At 48.4% G+C, this 15,780-nt stretch overlaps 3 protein-coding genes across 4 annotated transcripts; all 3 read right to left on the reverse strand.

Annotated features, from left to right (window-relative positions):
- Nucleotides 1-153: 153 nt before the first annotated feature.
- Nucleotides 154-2,571, reverse strand: LOC6602192 (organic cation transporter protein). Its single transcript, XM_026992236.1, has 6 exons — nucleotides 2,170-2,571; nucleotides 1,861-2,110; nucleotides 1,689-1,792; nucleotides 851-1,620; nucleotides 556-737; nucleotides 154-496 (listed from the first exon to the last, which is right to left on the reverse strand). The coding sequence occupies exons 1-6, from the start codon at nucleotides 2,397-2,399 to the stop codon at nucleotides 293-295; spliced, it is 1,740 nt and encodes a 579-aa protein (XP_026848037.1). The 5' UTR covers nucleotides 2,400-2,571; the 3' UTR covers nucleotides 154-292.
- A 910-nt stretch (nucleotides 2,572-3,481) lies between these two features.
- On the reverse strand, nucleotides 3,482-5,708 carry LOC6602193 (solute carrier family 22 member 3). The gene is made up of 6 exons (XM_026992237.1): nucleotides 5,358-5,708; nucleotides 5,072-5,303; nucleotides 4,901-5,004; nucleotides 4,067-4,842; nucleotides 3,825-4,006; nucleotides 3,482-3,759 (listed from the first exon to the last, which is right to left on the reverse strand). Exons 1-6 carry the CDS (start codon nucleotides 5,570-5,572, stop codon nucleotides 3,583-3,585), a joined length of 1,686 nt encoding a protein of 561 aa, XP_026848038.1. The 5' UTR covers nucleotides 5,573-5,708; the 3' UTR covers nucleotides 3,482-3,582.
- Nucleotides 5,709-5,963: 255 nt separating this feature from the next.
- On the reverse strand, nucleotides 5,964-13,106 carry LOC6602194. Of its 2 annotated transcripts, none has more exons than XM_026992232.1 (7): nucleotides 13,016-13,106; nucleotides 11,317-11,677; nucleotides 9,249-11,253; nucleotides 8,773-9,177; nucleotides 7,255-8,710; nucleotides 7,104-7,197; nucleotides 5,964-7,047 (listed from the first exon to the last, which is right to left on the reverse strand). In XM_026992232.1, exons 2-7 carry the CDS (start codon nucleotides 11,657-11,659, stop codon nucleotides 6,707-6,709), a joined length of 4,644 nt encoding a protein of 1,547 aa, XP_026848033.1. In that variant the 5' UTR covers nucleotides 11,660-11,677; nucleotides 13,016-13,106; the 3' UTR covers nucleotides 5,964-6,706. The 2 variants fall into 2 exon arrangements, with proteins under 2 accessions (XP_026848033.1, XP_026848034.1); XM_026992233.1 differs by having other exon boundaries at nucleotides 13,006-13,106.
- Between the last annotated feature and the right edge of the window lie 2,674 nt (nucleotides 13,107-15,780).

A 15,780-nucleotide genomic window follows, 5' to 3' on the forward strand; every position in this document is an offset into this window, starting at 1 on the left:
GGGAATGAGGGCTTATCATTTAACATTACAGTTTTTCTTACATTACATTCTACACGTGTACACATAAAAATCACATGTAGAATGTACAATACATGTAGCAAATTTTAATAAAAAATGTTTTTATGCAGTATTTGTTTAAAAATTATGTTTTCTTTGAAATAAAATCGACAATTACATACAAAACTTAACTAAGACATAACGAACATATTAACAAATGCATCATTGGCTTTCTTACACTTAAGCTATAAAATCTTTGGCCCTTTTTGGATACCATTAAAACACCGGATGCAGATCAACACATCTTACGAGTACTACCTTCTGCTTCCTCACCCACAACAGCCTGTCCCCGGCGTTTTACCAGATTCAGATCGCGCGCCTCCTCCATGGTGGTGGGCAGTACTTTGTCTGCCGTCTCTGGAAAGGCCAGGGTAAGAACACCACTCATCAGAGCAAAGCTGGCAAAGAGAATTTGCGGGGCGTATGCGTAATACTTGGCCTAGAGTAAGGAAAATATTAGACTCTTTGCAAGATGGTGATTGGGCCTGATATACTCACCAGCAAAGGCGTCTGCGGCGCCAGCATTGAGCCAATGCGACCCACCATGGAGCAAAGGGAAAGAAGACTGTTGCGCACATTGGTGGGAAAGATCTCCGAGGTAAAGAAGTACAGAATCTGAAAGCTGCAGGTGATAGCCAGCTTGCCAATAAGAAACAATGTCAGGGCGCCAGCGTAGTTATCTAGGAAGAAAGATACGAGTGATTGCCTAATTTATACATTTTCTAGACATTGCCAAAGGCAATCTTGGGCTATCTTTAATACTTAATAAAGAAATATATTTCCTCTGGCTTACCTGGTGCAATGCCAGCGGAGGCGCCCATGCAGACCGCACAGAGGAGCATCGATGCGCAGAGCGAGTAACGTCGGCCTATTCGATCCATGATGATCAGTGGAAGGAGCAGACCGGGGATCTGGATGAACCCGTTCAGCATGAAGTTAGTGTACTTGTTTCCGCCCAAGTTAACCGAGTTGAGGCTGAGTCCCAGGGCGATCAGAGTGTGGGTGAACCAGCAGAGGCAGCAGTTCAGAATACGGAGTGAGAAGAATCGCACAGCTTTCATAATGGGGTACTGGCTCTCGTTGGCCTGACTCAGCTTCTGGCGATTGGTGGCCAGCAGCTCATCCAACTGCTCATCCGGCAAGGGTCGTTTGTTGATTCGGGCTGCCCGACGCAGCACAGCAGCGGCTCGTTCCTCCGAGCCCTGGCTGAGCAGCCAGCGCACGCTCTCGGGAAGTATCCACAGAAACAGTATCTGCAGGACAGCAGGGGCATAGAGCACTCGGAGTAGCCAGCGCCAGTGCTGGACCTGCGAGGCCAGGAAGCCGAGGAATGCCTCACCCAGGGAGTAGAAAATGGTGATGATCGTGGCCGCAGCCACCCGACGCTTGGGGCCTACCAACTCAATGGCCAAAAGGAAGGCCGTGGGAAAAAGAGTGCTGCCCACGGCCATATCGAGGAACTCGAAGATCAGGAACATGTAATAGTTGGTCGACAGGGAGCGAATTACGCCCATGAATGCACTCAGTGCTCCAGCTATGGCCAACATTGTTCGGCGTCCGTATCTGGAAAGGCAAGATTGGGAAAATGAGGGAAATTCCAAATTAACCTAAAAGGATCTCATCAATCGTACCGATCTGCAAAGAAACCGCCAATGGGTATGCCCACAAACTGTCCCACATTGTTGATAGTACCCACCATCGAGAGCTTCCACTGATCGGCGCAAAAGATTCCAAACTAAACGGAGGAGTACAACGTGATTATTGAGTTGGGGAAAAAACACAATAAAACTGCAAAACACATACCTCCGTTGAGATGGTCTTCTCCTCATCCCTGAACTTGAAGTCATGGCCACAAGTCTCCGTCTCTCTGTTAAAGTACGCGGCATCACAGTACGCCCCAGATGGATCCGTGAACGGAGCGTAAAGCTGCTCCGTTTCATTCGCCACATAGCGATGGCAGTCGTCCCAGGCGGAGTTCTTGTACGGAACTGTGAAGTTCAGCCAGCTCTCCTCGTAAACGCTGGCGGGGCTGTCGCACTGAGTGATGTTGCACCTAACAACACGAGATGAGAGTCCAGATTATGGACATATTTTCACTACGTTTTCACCCACCTATGCACCACTGTGCTCGCGGTAAACACATATGAGATCGAAAAGAAGGCATTGAAGAGCATGGGAACGCACAAAAGCACGTAGTTGATGATCTGATAGCGTCCAAACTGGCCAATACGCACGAGAATGGCGTCCAGCGAGTTATCTTCATCACTCGGTGCCGGTTCCGGCTCCGCATGACCGTTGCTCGCAGCCGGAGAGCTGCCGTTTCCCTCCTTTTGGTTAGGCATCGTTGTATATATAAAAGGCACTATTTTCGATTGAAAGTGAAATACGCGGCACGTGGTTGAATGCACTTTTTATGTGCGTCTCCGCGCGATGTGTGTTTTATAACTTTCGGTCTGGCTTGCGGAGACTACAGCTAGATATTTTATTTATAGACATCGACACTCTGGAGCGTCTCGCTGCCATACACTGACTGATACTCGTATCGCAGCGCGCCCACCACATCACCCGGTTGAGGTTGCTTTCAGTTCGGCCCGTAGTGTGCTCCCATCGTAGAGAGAGTTCTCTTACTTTCGCTGTTTCCTCTCTCATTTACTATTTGTGTGCTAGTGTCTGGTCTTCTCCATGCCTCTCCTCCACTCCACTCCACTCCGCACCGCTGGGCAGGCCCTATCACTGCTTGATCTGCTGCTATCAGGTTCTTATCAGTCCCAGTCCAAAACTATTTGCTCTCGACAGCTTTGGGTGAATAAAAAATTACACTCAATCGTAGCACACGTTTAATTGTGAATGGTTTTAGTCGGACATTAGCACCAAACTGTTGATATCAGTCTAGTACATTGTATGTGGGATATGGCCAGTGTATGTTCTATCAGACGGCGAGACACTCTGTCTGAGGTGGGGGAAACAGCTGTTCCTGTTCGTTGCCTGATGGCTCGACTGGGTCAACAAGTTGTCTGGCTGCATGTCGATGACCTTGTCAGGGAGCGACAGTGTTTGGCTTCACACTTGATTTAGGTAACCCTAAGATGATTAGGTGAGGAAATTGAATACACAAGTGACTGAATGACTGACAATCAATTTGTTCACTTCCATTGCCGACCAGACTGATAAATCAATGATAGGTAGCGATAGCGACAATGAAACCGCAATCAATGAGAAGCCTAGTGAATTATTGACGGTTTGTAATTGAAAATACGAGTATGTCATCGAAGGAAGCTATAAATCGGTGATAAGTCGTGGAAATAACAGTCGCTGGTGATAAGCCACTACTTAGTATTGATTCTGCAAATTCCCAAAGTACTCTATCGGGAATCGAATCGTAAAAACTCACCTTAAAAATGTCTAAAAATGCCCTGGCTTCTTATATTTATAAATTTTTTATTGTCTTTGACTTTTTTTCTGATCACGCACTGATCAGATCAGATCTCTGGTCTCCATGATACCCCAAAAACGGTTCAGTTTCGATTAGACAGCACTTTTTGTTGCCAGGGGCTTTGGCATGCTTCTGTCCAGGGATCGTGCCTCCTCCAGCGTGGTGGGCAGAGCCTTGTTCGTGGTCTCCGGAAAGTACAGCGTTAGGCAGGCGCAGACAAAGCCGAATAAGGCAAAGAGAAAGTGGGGAGCGTACGTGTAGTAGGGAATCTGCAAGAGAAGAGGGTCTTCATTAGGGAGACACTGGCGGAAAAGTGGACGCCGACACCACTCACCAGCAGAGGAGTCTGGGGAGCCAGCATGGAGCCAAAGCGACCAACCATCGAGCAGAAGGAGAGCAGGCTGTTCCGGCAGTTCGTGGGGAAGATCTCAGAGGTAAAGAAGTACAGAATCACAAAGCTGCCAGTAGAAGTCATCTTGGCCATGAAATATAGCACAGAGGAGGTTACCGGGTAGGCTGGCAAAAGAACTGGCTTCGTAAATGGTAGTTCCAGTGAATAAATGAAGCAAAACTTACCCTCCTGCAAAGCGGGTACAGCCAGTAGAAAGAGTGTGCAACTCGTCATGCATGAGGTTAGGGCCCAGCGTCGACCAATGCGGTGCATAATCACTGTGGCCAGAAGAGAGCCCGGCAGCTGCATGAACCCCATCATACTAAAGTTCTCGAACTTGCTGCCCTTCAGCTCGCTGGAATTGAGGCTGAGGCCTAGGGCAATGAAGGTGTGGGTGAACCACACAAAGCAGCACTGGGCAATGCGCCAGCCTAGAGCATGAACAATCTGGCGCAGGCTGTAGTGGCCTCCTGTGGCAGAAGACTTAGCCACTAGCTGCCGGTTGGAGCGCATCAACTCAGTCAGCTGCTGCTCCGACAAGGATTTTCGATTGACCCGAGCCACTTTACGCAGAATGTTCATGGCGTCCAGCTCCTTCGACTGACTGAGAAGCCAGCGCACGCTCTCCGGCAGCAGGCAGATAAAGATCAAGTGCAGCAGTGCCGGGGTGTATAGCACGCGGAGCAGCACCCGCCAATCCCTGATAAAGTCGGCCAGGTAACCCAGGGCAGCCTCGGCCAGTCCATAGGTGAGGGTGATCGACGTGGCAGCCACAACGCGATGCTTCGGGCCAACCAGCTCGAGGGCCATTAGGAAGGCGGTGGGAAAGAGAGTACTGCCCACGGCCATGTCCAGGAACTCGAGGCCTAGGAAACTGTAATAGTTTGGGGCATGCGAGCGGGCCAGTCCGGCGAAAGCGCTGAGAATTCCACCTATGACAAGCAGGCTTTTGCGACCATATCTAAAATGGGAATATCTGCTTGCTATCGAGTCTTTGCACTAGACCATAAATCACTTACCGATCTGCTAAATATCCTCCGAGGGGTATTCCCACAAACTGTCCTATGTTATTGACTGTGCCCACCATCGACAGCTTCCACTGATCGCCGCAAAAGATTCCAAACTGTGAAAGAAAGATTATGCGACAAAGATCATATATTTCTGCGTCCTTAGAACTCCCCCATGCCCACCTCGCTTGCTATGGTACGCTCGTCTTCTACCAGCTTGAAGCCTGCTTCACAGATAATCAGTTCACTCTGGTTAAAATTACTTTCATTGCAAGCTGCAGATGCAGTTTCAATTTCAGAGCTGAGTGCATAGTGCTGGCACTGATCCCAAGCTCCACGGCTTTGAGGTGTCGTAAAGTTCAGAAATGGGGCGGAGTAGCTGCTATCTGAGCTGTCGCACTGGGTAATATTGCATCTGCGGATAATTTGTATTGGTTATTGGTTAGCGAAGGTTACTCATAGATTGAACCTGTGGGCCACATTACTGGCGGTGAAAATATACGAGATGGAGTAGAAGGCATTGCATATGATGGGCAGGCAGAGCAGCAGATAGTTGGTGATCTGGAAGCGACCAAACTGTCCGATCTGGACGATGATCGCGTCCAGTTGGCTGTCCTCCGTGGATGTGGCGCCCGACTCTGCCACCTGCGGGACCCCGTCCAGTTTGGGCTGCAGTTTAAGCATGCTGCTGATAGCGCCGTCTCTGAGTGACTGACTCGCCAACCCCCAGCCTCCAACTTGGAATGCCGCACGCTCATTGCCCACTGCTCTTAATTGGCAAAATTATTCACGCCGCCTTGGGGGGCGTGGATGTGGATCTTCCCCCAACGGTTTCCCTCTGTTTTTTTTTCGCACGTTTCAATTACCTAGGCGTCGGGTCGGACCAGCACGCTTACAAAGAACTTTGACGGCAGCTGGCAAAAATTAATTGCCGGATTAAGTAATACTTAGCACCAGCTGGAACCTGAGCGCTGTCTGCGATCTACTAGCAATCTTCGGCTTGCAGCGGATACGGGTACAGGCATGGGTAGGTGACTAACCTTGCCGCCTTATCAAGACTTCAATGGAGCCATTGTAATGTAATTATGTTTTTATTGTTCAGATTCAATGCAAGAATTAAAAATATCACTTGATGTTGTTTTTGTTGTTGGTGTGTTTGAGTGTGCTGTGTGTGTCGGTAAATAAGAGAGTGAGTGAGACAGACTACATATAAATAGGGTAAAAATACAGACGTATGTATGTACGTACATATGAACCATTTAGAGTATTAAAGCTTCGGTCAAAGGAAACTTGGCGTAACATTACGTACGAATATAAATACAATTTCAAATACAAATATATGTGGGCGTGAAGCATAGCACTACCTTTCCAACATCTCCATTACTCCCTAAGCATTAACTGGTTTACTATGGCCAATACCGCATCAATGGGAAGGGGGGGGGGATTGGCTCCAGAGGAGTTATCTGTACAACCTACAGGAGATTTTTTTGTTTGTTCGGCCTGTTTTGCTCCGTAAATCATTGCTACAATAATTATCCAAATGTTGCGTTTGTGTCAAACAGAATGTCAATAAATAATGCAATCGTAATGGGTTTACGAGTCCTAAAACTACAAACTACATATGTATATGGTGCCCTCTACATGCGTTAAATACATGAGATATAAATAACGTTTTTTGATTTTGTAATACCGCCTTGCTACGTTAATATCAATCAATCAATCTTATCATTTGCAGTGTGATAATTCCGTTTGTAACTAGTTAAAAGGGGACTACCGACTGTGACAAGCTACTATTCCCAGATCAAGCATGCATACAGATTACAGATTATACATGGGATTACTGGTAGCATCGAACAACTGAGTCCCCGTCGACTCGATCATGGACCTCAGGGCAATGCTTCGTTGTTTGGCCACTGCCTTGCGCAGTGTGAGCTCGAATACATTGTCTTCGTCAATGTTGTCCATGGGCAGGTGGTCCCTACCCTCGGCAGACTCCTCCGGACCCCTGAAGACGAGCTCTTCGTGCTCATAGAGAACGCAGGTTTCGGCAAATTCCTTGGCAAAGTATTGCGCAGTGTTCCGATTTTGAATGACCTCGCTGGGAAAGCACTGAAGGAGTTCCTCAAAGGTCAACTCCGCCACCAGATTGTTAAGGATCTCTGCAAGTTAGGATGGTTAGGATACTGCTCAGACAGATCAAGGCTGTACCACAAACCTGTTATGTGCACTTTCCAGTTGGGCAAAGCATCCTGCTTGCTGAGAATCTTGCGCAACAAACTCTCCCAGTGTTTGGGTGTGAAGCCGCAGGACTAAAATTATACGAATTTTAAACTCTTATCTCGCCAGAATCATTCTCGAATACCGACCTTTCCATACTGCCATAGATAGGCGGGACAAAAGCTCAGCATGTAGTTAATGGCCAAGTTCTTCGGCAATATGATTACCAAAAAGCTGTCAATGCCCATCAAGTGCGGCGTCTTTTGAATGAATGCCAAAAACTCCGAAATAATCTCTCGATCCACTTTGCTGGAGGCCAGAAGACTTTGAATCTTCAGTGTCAGCGTCAGCAGCTCGTTGTGCCAGCTAACAAAGCGGACCTTGAACTCGCCTTCATCCTTGTTGGGATAGCTGAAGTCACTGCGTTCGAAGGGCGGCAGTCGGTTCAAATATTGTGGACGCTCCAGTAGGCAGGGAATGGGCCGTATATAGGATTTGATGTGGCGGTCGTATTCCTCGCCGTCGGCCAACTTGTAGTCGGGAATAAACGGAACGTAGATCAGCTTGCCGGCCAGGGGATCGTTGGGATTCTTCACCATTGGCTTGGGACAGTAATTCGGTGCCATGCCCACCATATAGGAAATGCACTCCATGCGCAGGTTGAGGAAATCTTCAGAACTCGACTGCTGTTCCACATCCGCAGACTGGAGATCCGTGATGAGATCACTGAGGGCCTTCAGTCGGCCCATGTACATGCGAAAGAGGATCTTGAGACCCTTGAGATTCGTAATGGCCAGATCGTCGTCTGGCTGGGGCTGCGAAAGCGAGGCATTTGAGTTGCGCTTCTGGAATGGCGACGACTGTTGTTCCTGCAGCTGATCGTAGACTATACGCTGCTGCCTACCGTTGATCGATAGGCTTGCTGATCTCTCCTCCTGCGCTGAGCTGGCGCAGGAGCTGGACAGAGACTGGGCGTCCGCCTCGCTGTGCAGCGAGGGAGCCCGAGAGCTGCTGCACTCTTCGTCGTAGTCGTCATCCAGCTGGGGTGGTGTCTGCGAACGAATCTCGTGGGGCTGCAGCGAGGAGCTCACATCGTAGAGATCATAATAATAAACCTGTAGAATATTCACAAAAACCTTCTGAGAGGTTTGATAGCCCTTCTGGCCAATGTGCGAGGCAATGTAGTTGAGGAAGAGTTGCAGCAGCACATCCAAAGTGAGGCTATGCTCGATGCAAAGGGCGTGAATGAAGGCATCGCTGATGGCCTCTATTAATGCAGGCTGCTCGTTGGCCAACAGAATGGTTTCACAAAAGTCCGAAAAGGATACGATGGCACTCGGCGTGGGCGTGGAGACACTAGCGGGCTTGCTTTTCACACCGCCTCGACGGGTTTTCTTCCGCGAGCTGGTGGTCTGTTGCTGGTCAGCCTGCTGATGCTGGCGTCGCTGATAAATCACAGTGCTGTCGTCAAAGAGAACATTCTTGTGCTTGATCAAAGCCGTGGCCAGGGTTCGCCTGGTCGACTTGGCTATGATTTCCTGGGCCAGGAGATAGTTGGACATGCGGCAGGCTGTCACAGCCAGCAGGAGGTTCTCATCGGCGGAGCTGCAAGGGTAAATTTCAGCTAGGATATATTCAACACATAACCATATTATTTGCAGCCTTACAGCGTGTTCAAGTATTTAAAATAGTTGATGAGCTCTCCGCTCATGGTGTCCGCCACTACAGGGGAACAAAGCATTATCTGGGGTATATCCACCGGGGCGTGCTTGATGAACATATTGAGGAACTCCAACGAAATCGGCACCAGCTTGTACCCCTGCTGCAGCACTCGGGCCGGGGTGAAGTACGGTCGAACTGTCTGGTTAAGAAAGGCGGACCTCAAGCGATCTGTTCCCAGGCTGAGTAGGAATAGTTTTACTGTGTAGATTAGGCCTGCCAATTCGGATGTTTCCACATCTTCCTCGTTGTCCATGAACTGCTGAATGTAGTTGTTGTAAATGTCCACCAATTGGATCTGGCACATTTTGTAGAAACCCGTTGCTTGGAGATAAACCTCCTGCTTGCTGGAACTGCAACGGAAAAGTGGGGGACCGATTATCACACATTGAACAGATGAAGAAAAACTCTTGTCAATACTCACCGTATTGAGAAGTCGGCCAATTTTCGACAGTTCGCAGTAAACATTTTCCTCAGCAGCTGCTCGCGCTCCGAGCCCAGCCGCTCGCCCTGCAATGTGAGGCTCAGCCGCAACATGACATGGGCCTCCTCCATGAGATCATAGAAATTCGAGCTGCTCGCACTGCGATACGACTCCGCAATGCCCTCGAGATCCTCGATGACGTGCTCTACCCGGGGCACCTCCAGGTTGTAGAGGGTCCACTCATTAGTCACCGTTGAGGATTGGGCAGCGCTGCTGCTCCTCAGAAGGCTGCTGTGCTTGGCCTTTGCTTCGGCCAGCAGTCTGGCAGCAATATTCCGCTTGACAGCGACGGTTGTGGTGGACACTTCTCCCGTGCTGCGACGCTTGTGCAGCTCCAGGGCGGCATTGGTGATTAGCACCAGCTGCTCTCGATTCACGCAAACAAACTGAACGTGCATGAAGGCAGCGAGACCCACGACAGCGATGGGCGTGGTGATGTCTGGTGCAGACTCCTCGGGAAAAATGCCCCCAATAGAAGGATATTCGAAGCGATTGTGGAAGAGCTTGTGGCCTATCCGCGAGGTGTGCGTCTCCACGGACTCCGAGGTGACCGCAAAGACCACATAATCGTTGATGTGCACCTGAATGACGGGAGCCGTAAAGCTGTAGCTGGCCACAGGCTTCTCGTTCTCACTGTACCATTTCCCCTGAGCGGAGAACTGATAGAGGTAGCCGTCCACACTGCTGGCCACCAGGAGAGCATGGCCTATGCACCGTTGATGCTGCGAAGACTTGAGGGTCCTGCGATTGACGTGTTTGAAGGTGGTGACGGCACTAGGCACCTGCTGGTTGCCCATGTCGTACTCATCGTCCTCTAGGTCCGTCCCCTGGCCAGTCCTTTGGTAGATTGCCTTCAGATCCAAGCAGCGCAAGATGTCCAGAATTCTGGGCTGCTGCTCGGATGTTTTCATGCAGATCTGAAGTAGCTTTCTCACATCATATTGCACAGAGGCGTCCTCCAGGTGATTCCCACCTGCGATGCCACGCACATTCATGGCCTTGGCCTCGTTGACGAGCTTTATTTTGATATCGCCGGCCCGCTGGGGTGTGATAGTGATATCCTGGCTGTCCTCTGGGCCACCATTCTTTCCCCCACTCCCACCATTCTCGCTCTGATCCCACTGAGAGCGTAGCTCTGGTTCAAACTCACGCCCATAGGCGTTATTCACCAGCTTGGCCAAGTTAAAGTCCAACGGAGATCGTCCGGGCAGGGCTCCATTCAGTGCCATGGGAGCTTTTCCACTGCTCGTCGACTGCATGGAGTCGCTCTCGCAGCTCTGTTGACTGTGGGTGGAGCTAACCACTCCCCCGCTGGCGCTTGCCTTGCTGCCCAAGCTCAAGGATTCCGAGAGCGGCTCGTCTCCGATGCCGCCATAGTCGTTGTCCAAACAGCTCAACTCCTGCCCGGCGGTTGCCTTGCTGTTTGCCAGAGCATCAATCACCTTGAAGGCCACACAGTAACGGTGACTTAGGCAGGCGATGACATTCTCCGCCAGGCATAGGCGCATGGGGACAAAGTTCAGCTGCACAAAGAACTTGAAGGGCAGAAAATCGATAAACGCGAATCGGGGCTGAGTGTTCTCGTGGACACATTGCGTGTACTCGTACAGGTAGATCCTGTCCCGGCTGCTCACGATGATGTTTCCAGAGGTCTGACAGCACTGAACCAGTTCGGGGGGACTGCGCAGCGGCAGCTCGATCACGTCGATGCTCTCGACGAGCGGCGTCTTCGGCGTTGTCATCGAGGCTATTCTGATGGTGATGGGCAGCTCGTTGAGCTTGCTATCGGGGAACTTCCAGAAGTTGGCGTAGATCCGGACAAACATCTTGGTGTCATCCTCGGAGCAAACCGTATTGCTGTTGCTGCTCGAAGTGCAGCTAATGGTCGAGGAGGAGTGCACTGGGCTGCCAGCCTGCTCCTTTTCCAGGGTGAGCAGATACTTGCCTAAGCGGGAACAAGCATTCAATTAAATGTGTATTCAGAGAACATAGGGGAATTCTCACTCACCCGCCTCGCAGTATATCAACTGCACTACCTCGCCAACGGTGGCCAGCGTGTTTCTGACCGGCAGTCGTTCATCTCCCCCCCCTACTCCTGCTCCTCCACCTCCAGGGGCATCTCCACTGATGTTTGCCTGCCCTGGCTCTCCATCTCCGTGTTCATCCTCCTGGTGCTGCTGCTGTTGCTGTTGCTGTTGCTGCTTCCCAGCAATGTCATAGATCTCTATAAACTGCTCCGCGCTGCTGATGGCAATCCGATTGTTGCCAATCAGACTTGCTGCCAGGATCTCGCCATTGAGGGCATATGTCTGCTGCCTGGCAAAGTTGTACGCCTGCAGGATCTTCACCATGGCTGCTGGAACTGGTCACTGCAAGAATCAGGAAACACTTCGGGTTAGGTTTTAGTTTAAAATTCCACAATAGCGAATACAACGCCCTGGGCAGAGTGACTTCATCGCCGGACGCACACAGACTGTCTGGTGACGGTGAATCAGTCCGTTCTCCACTACAGTAGCGATAGCGAGAGCGAGTGCTCAGCTTTGACTGGGGAGTGGGAGTGGGTTAGCAGACCGCTTAGCGGGGGCTCACTAAAGTGGTTGTTGTGTGGTGTATGGTGTATGGTGTGTATGGTCTGTACGCAAGTCATTAGCATAATTGTGCGTTTATGCTGGGGAGAGAGAAAGACACTGAGGGAGAGCCGTGAAATTGGAGAGATAGCGAAAGAAGGCTGGGCTAGCGAATGGGGGTGGGGGGAAGAATGGTGATGATCATTGGTATGCAAGCGACAGAACAGAAGCCAAGTAAAGTTTCAAGGTTTCATGAATATTACAACAGGTCAGTGCTGCACCTTTCACTTCCGCTGGAATTCATGCCGTATCCTTTTCCCCCTTCCCCCCAAACAATAAACAGACAGGAAATTAGGTCACAACAATATACACAGCACCCTACCACCCTCCTCTTCTTGTCACAGTGTCCTCTCCCCATCTTGACTAGGGTTGGGCCCGGCGACCATTTCGGCTCAGATTCCGACGCTTCTACGTGCGTTCCCCTAATTAAGCCATAAAGAACAACCGAACCACGCACCGACTATTCTGCATACCCTGGGACGCATCAATCAAAACACCGGCAAAGAGGTCAAAAGGTGCGAGCCCACAAACGGAGAGAAAGAATTCCGGAAATAGAGCCAGCACGCCATAAAGGAATTTATTCTTGGCTGACCTGGCTTGACCAAATCAATAAATACGACGATAATAATCCGTGCATTAACCTAAATGAACCTGGGAACTGCTCAAAGAAGGAAGACGAGTGCTAGGGTCAAGGTATACTAATACTATGGTAAGGGAGTCCCGGCTCTTTGGGTGGCATAATTTGTTTGCTCTCTCTTTCTCTTCCACACACAACAAACGCAACTGAAGCCGGTTAGGGCTGCTCTCTCGGACTGCCTTACCTTTTAGTGGTATACCTTGGTCGGAAGAAGGAAGGGTGAGGGATGTGGGCGTTCGTGTGTGTGTATGTAAATTGCATTTTGGCAGAGGCATTCAGTAAAAATCAATAATTTTGCGGCATGCCAAGAATTTAGATAAGAAACTCTACCACACTACATATTTAACATATCATTAATTTGTTATAAACATTAAAAACAAAACAAAAGCATGTAAAAGGCAACAAAACACTGACAATTATTGTAAACACACACATTCTATTACCGCTTCGTTGTTGTCGCGGCTTTTACTGTTTTATTTTTTGTATTTTCAAGCCGTCGTTATTCAGGCCGCATTGCTAACATTAAAAACACTCCGCCCGCATATATCTATATTCACTAAATTAACGAATTTGTTGTTTGAAACATTAAGCAATGCCATTGGGGACAGTGTGACCGCGGATTTATCGCTAAAATATACCGTCCGACCCTCAGATATATACCAAAATATACCGTCTCATTTAAAAAATATACCGTAAATAGACTGTAGAATTCAAGTTCTATTGTATATATTCCTCGTTTTTGATATTCCGTGGAATATTATTAGCTATTTAGAACATTTAGCCATCCTCACATAATTTTATCCGATTAGTGAATCAATTTTCTACTTGACTGGCTTATTCTTAAAATTTGCTTTTATTGTATTTCTGTATACCTTTAACAATTAAATTTAATAGATTGACAAAATATACCATTATATACCGATATACCGTAAATATACCGTCCATTCAATTTTGGTCTAAAAAAATACAGAAAAATATTAAAATTACCGTAAACGGTTACCCTGATATTCGCTCCACCACTAACCATACAGTATGTAGATGTGCCAGTTCATACACCGAACATGTCGCAAACGAAATTTCTGTAACTTTCACATTCTGCATGTAAGGGGTTTTAAGGCTGCTGTCATTTGTGGACTATGTAATTTTTGGTTTTCGTGCTCCATACCATTTTTGGAACCGCCTTTTTTGAGTTAGGACTTTTTGACGACGCACAATATCAGAAAGACGTTTATTTTGTATATGTTTTAGATGCTAATATAGCTTAATGCAGAATATACGATTATACTGACAGGATATATTAAATTTCATACATAACTTCACATTAGAGTAAGTCCATTGATATATTCTAGGGGCAAAGTGTGTATAAGTAAAAAATGTTAATATAAACATAAATACTATATGGTCCCACGCTGTTTTCTTCACCTTTCCAGTCCGCTCGCCGTCTCGTCCTGGAGCTCCTCGTCCACTATGGAGGCCCAAAGGATCTGCACCTAACTGGACTGTGACAGCCACGGGCTGTCCATCTGCAAGCCATAGCCATGATATCGCTGCTGTGTCGCTGAGTCGACAATGTGGCGTCCCGTCCACTGCAGCAGGGACCAGTGATCGACGGCGGAATTGTTGGTTCACGCCCACAGGAAATAATATCAGCAACCCCTTTTTCATTTGCCGCCGAATCAAACGCTGGGATTTAGCATCGAGACGCGTGAGTGATAAGTATATAATTATGGATTTATTTTAAAAAATATCTTCCTTCACAGAGGACTTATGTACCCAACGCTTTGCCACACGCCTGATACGACTATCCGATTGCGCCCCACCAGACGGAGACCTATCCAAGCATTACCGAGGCGTATTCGAGACAGACTGAGTCCTTTTCCAGACAGAGAGAATCCTATCCCAGCAAGACAGAAGCACACCCCTTCCAAGATCCGAAGCAAGCCATCGACCTTGCCATCGACAACAAGGACTTTGACTATGGTAACCAAGGGAGGAGCTACTCGGGCTACTAGACTCTAGATAGATCTCGTTGTTGTTAAGGTTAAGGATATGAAATTCCATTCACTTAGATAGTAGATACAAATTGTTTCCGCTTGTTCATTTGTTTATACTAAGATAAGTTTTAGTGAATAAAACTATTGAAAAAAAAATCATCCTTGCGAAGAATCGGGAAATATGACTGGGTGGGATTGCTTGGAGCCTTCCCAAAGGATCATTTTCGCGATTTCGATGCCGATCGAAGCTATACCTCGGCTAAACAGCGGCCGATCGGGGTCCGGCATGTCTTTTCGTGACCGGGAGAGTCCTATCAACCGACTGGCACCAGAAAAAAGGACATCCATTTCATCACGATTTTCGCCAAAAATCATGATGGTTACATCATTAAAATTGCCAAAAATCGGCCTCATTTTCGAGGTCGAGATTTTGATGCCGATCGACAGTCTGGATCCTCACGATCCTTGGAGAGTAGGTCCTCCCCCGATCTGGCCCTATTTGCCTGAAATATAGCCTTGCGAAGATTTGAATTTGCGTATCTTTGAAATACTGGTCTCTTCTGCAGGCTATATCTCGGCTACACAGCGGCCGATCGGGGCATGGCATGTCTTTTCGGAATGGCGCGATCCCTGCCAATCGACTGCGATCGGAAAAAAGGACATCCATTTCATCATGATTTTCGCCAAAAATCATGATGGTTACATCATTAAAATTGCCAAAAATCGGCCTCATTTTCGAGGTCGAGATTTTGATGCCGATCGACAGGCTGGATCCTCACGATCCTGGGAGAGTAGGTCCTCCCCCGATCTGGCCCTATTTGCCTGAAATATAGCCTTGCGAAGATTTGAATTTGCGTATCTTTGAAATACTGGTCTCTTCTGCACGCTATATCTCGGCTAAACAGTGGCCGAGGTCGAGATTTTGATGCCGATCGACAGGCTGGATCCTCACGATCCTTGGAGAGTAGGTCCTCCCCCGATCTGGCCCTATTTGCCTGAAATATAGCCCTGCGAAGATTTGAATTTGCGTATCTTTGAAATACTGGTCTCTTCTGCAGGCTATATCTCGGCTACACAGCGGCCGATCGGGGCATGGCATGTCTTTTCGGAATGGCGCGATCCCTGCCAATCGACTGCGATCGGAAAAAAGGACATTCATTTCATCATGATTTTCGCCAAAAATCATGATGGTTACATCATTAAAATTGCCAAAA

The sequence above is a fragment of the Drosophila persimilis genome, unplaced genomic scaffold (assembly GCF_003286085.1).
Source record: "Drosophila persimilis strain 14011-0111.01,24,50 unplaced genomic scaffold, DperRS2 tig00000715-arrow-arrow-pilon, whole genome shotgun sequence".
Taxonomy (NCBI): Eukaryota; Metazoa; Arthropoda; class Insecta; order Diptera; family Drosophilidae; genus Drosophila; species Drosophila persimilis.

What these genes read in the sequence shown, in the direction of transcription:
- LOC6602192 (XM_026992236.1), bottom strand. Translation starts at nt 2,399, where the DNA reads ATGCCTAACCAAAAGGAGGGAAACGGCAGCTCTCCGGCTGCGAGCAAC. An exon ending in GGCGGTTTCTTTGCAGATCG is followed by an intron (nt 1,621 to 1,688) that starts GTACGATTGATG and finishes TTGCCTTTCCAG; the next exon opens with ATACGGACGCCGAACAATGT. An exon ending in CGCCGCAGACGCCTTTGCTG is followed by an intron (nt 497 to 555) that starts GTGAGTATATCA and finishes TCCTTACTCTAG; the next exon opens with GCCAAGTATTACGCATACGC.
- LOC6602194 (XM_026992232.1), bottom strand. Translation starts at nt 11,659, where the DNA reads ATGGTGAAGATCCTGCAGGCGTACAACTTTGCCAGGCAGCAGACATAT. An exon ending in TTTAAATACTTGAACACGCT is followed by an intron (nt 8,711 to 8,772) that starts GTAAGGCTGCAA and finishes TTACCCTTGCAG; the next exon opens with CTCCGCCGATGAGAACCTCC. An exon ending in ATCTATGGCAGTATGGAAAG is followed by an intron (nt 7,198 to 7,254) that starts GTCGGTATTCGA and finishes GTATAATTTTAG; the next exon opens with TCCTGCGGCTTCACACCCAA.
- LOC6602193 (XM_026992237.1), bottom strand. Translation starts at nt 5,572, where the DNA reads ATGCTTAAACTGCAGCCCAAACTGGACGGGGTCCCGCAGGTGGCAGAG. An exon ending in GCCAGTAATGTGGCCCACAG is followed by an intron (nt 5,304 to 5,357) that starts GTTCAATCTATG and finishes AATTATCCGCAG; the next exon opens with ATGCAATATTACCCAGTGCG. An exon ending in TGTACCCGCTTTGCAGGAGG is followed by an intron (nt 4,007 to 4,066) that starts GTAAGTTTTGCT and finishes TTCTTTTGCCAG; the next exon opens with CCTACCCGGTAACCTCCTCT.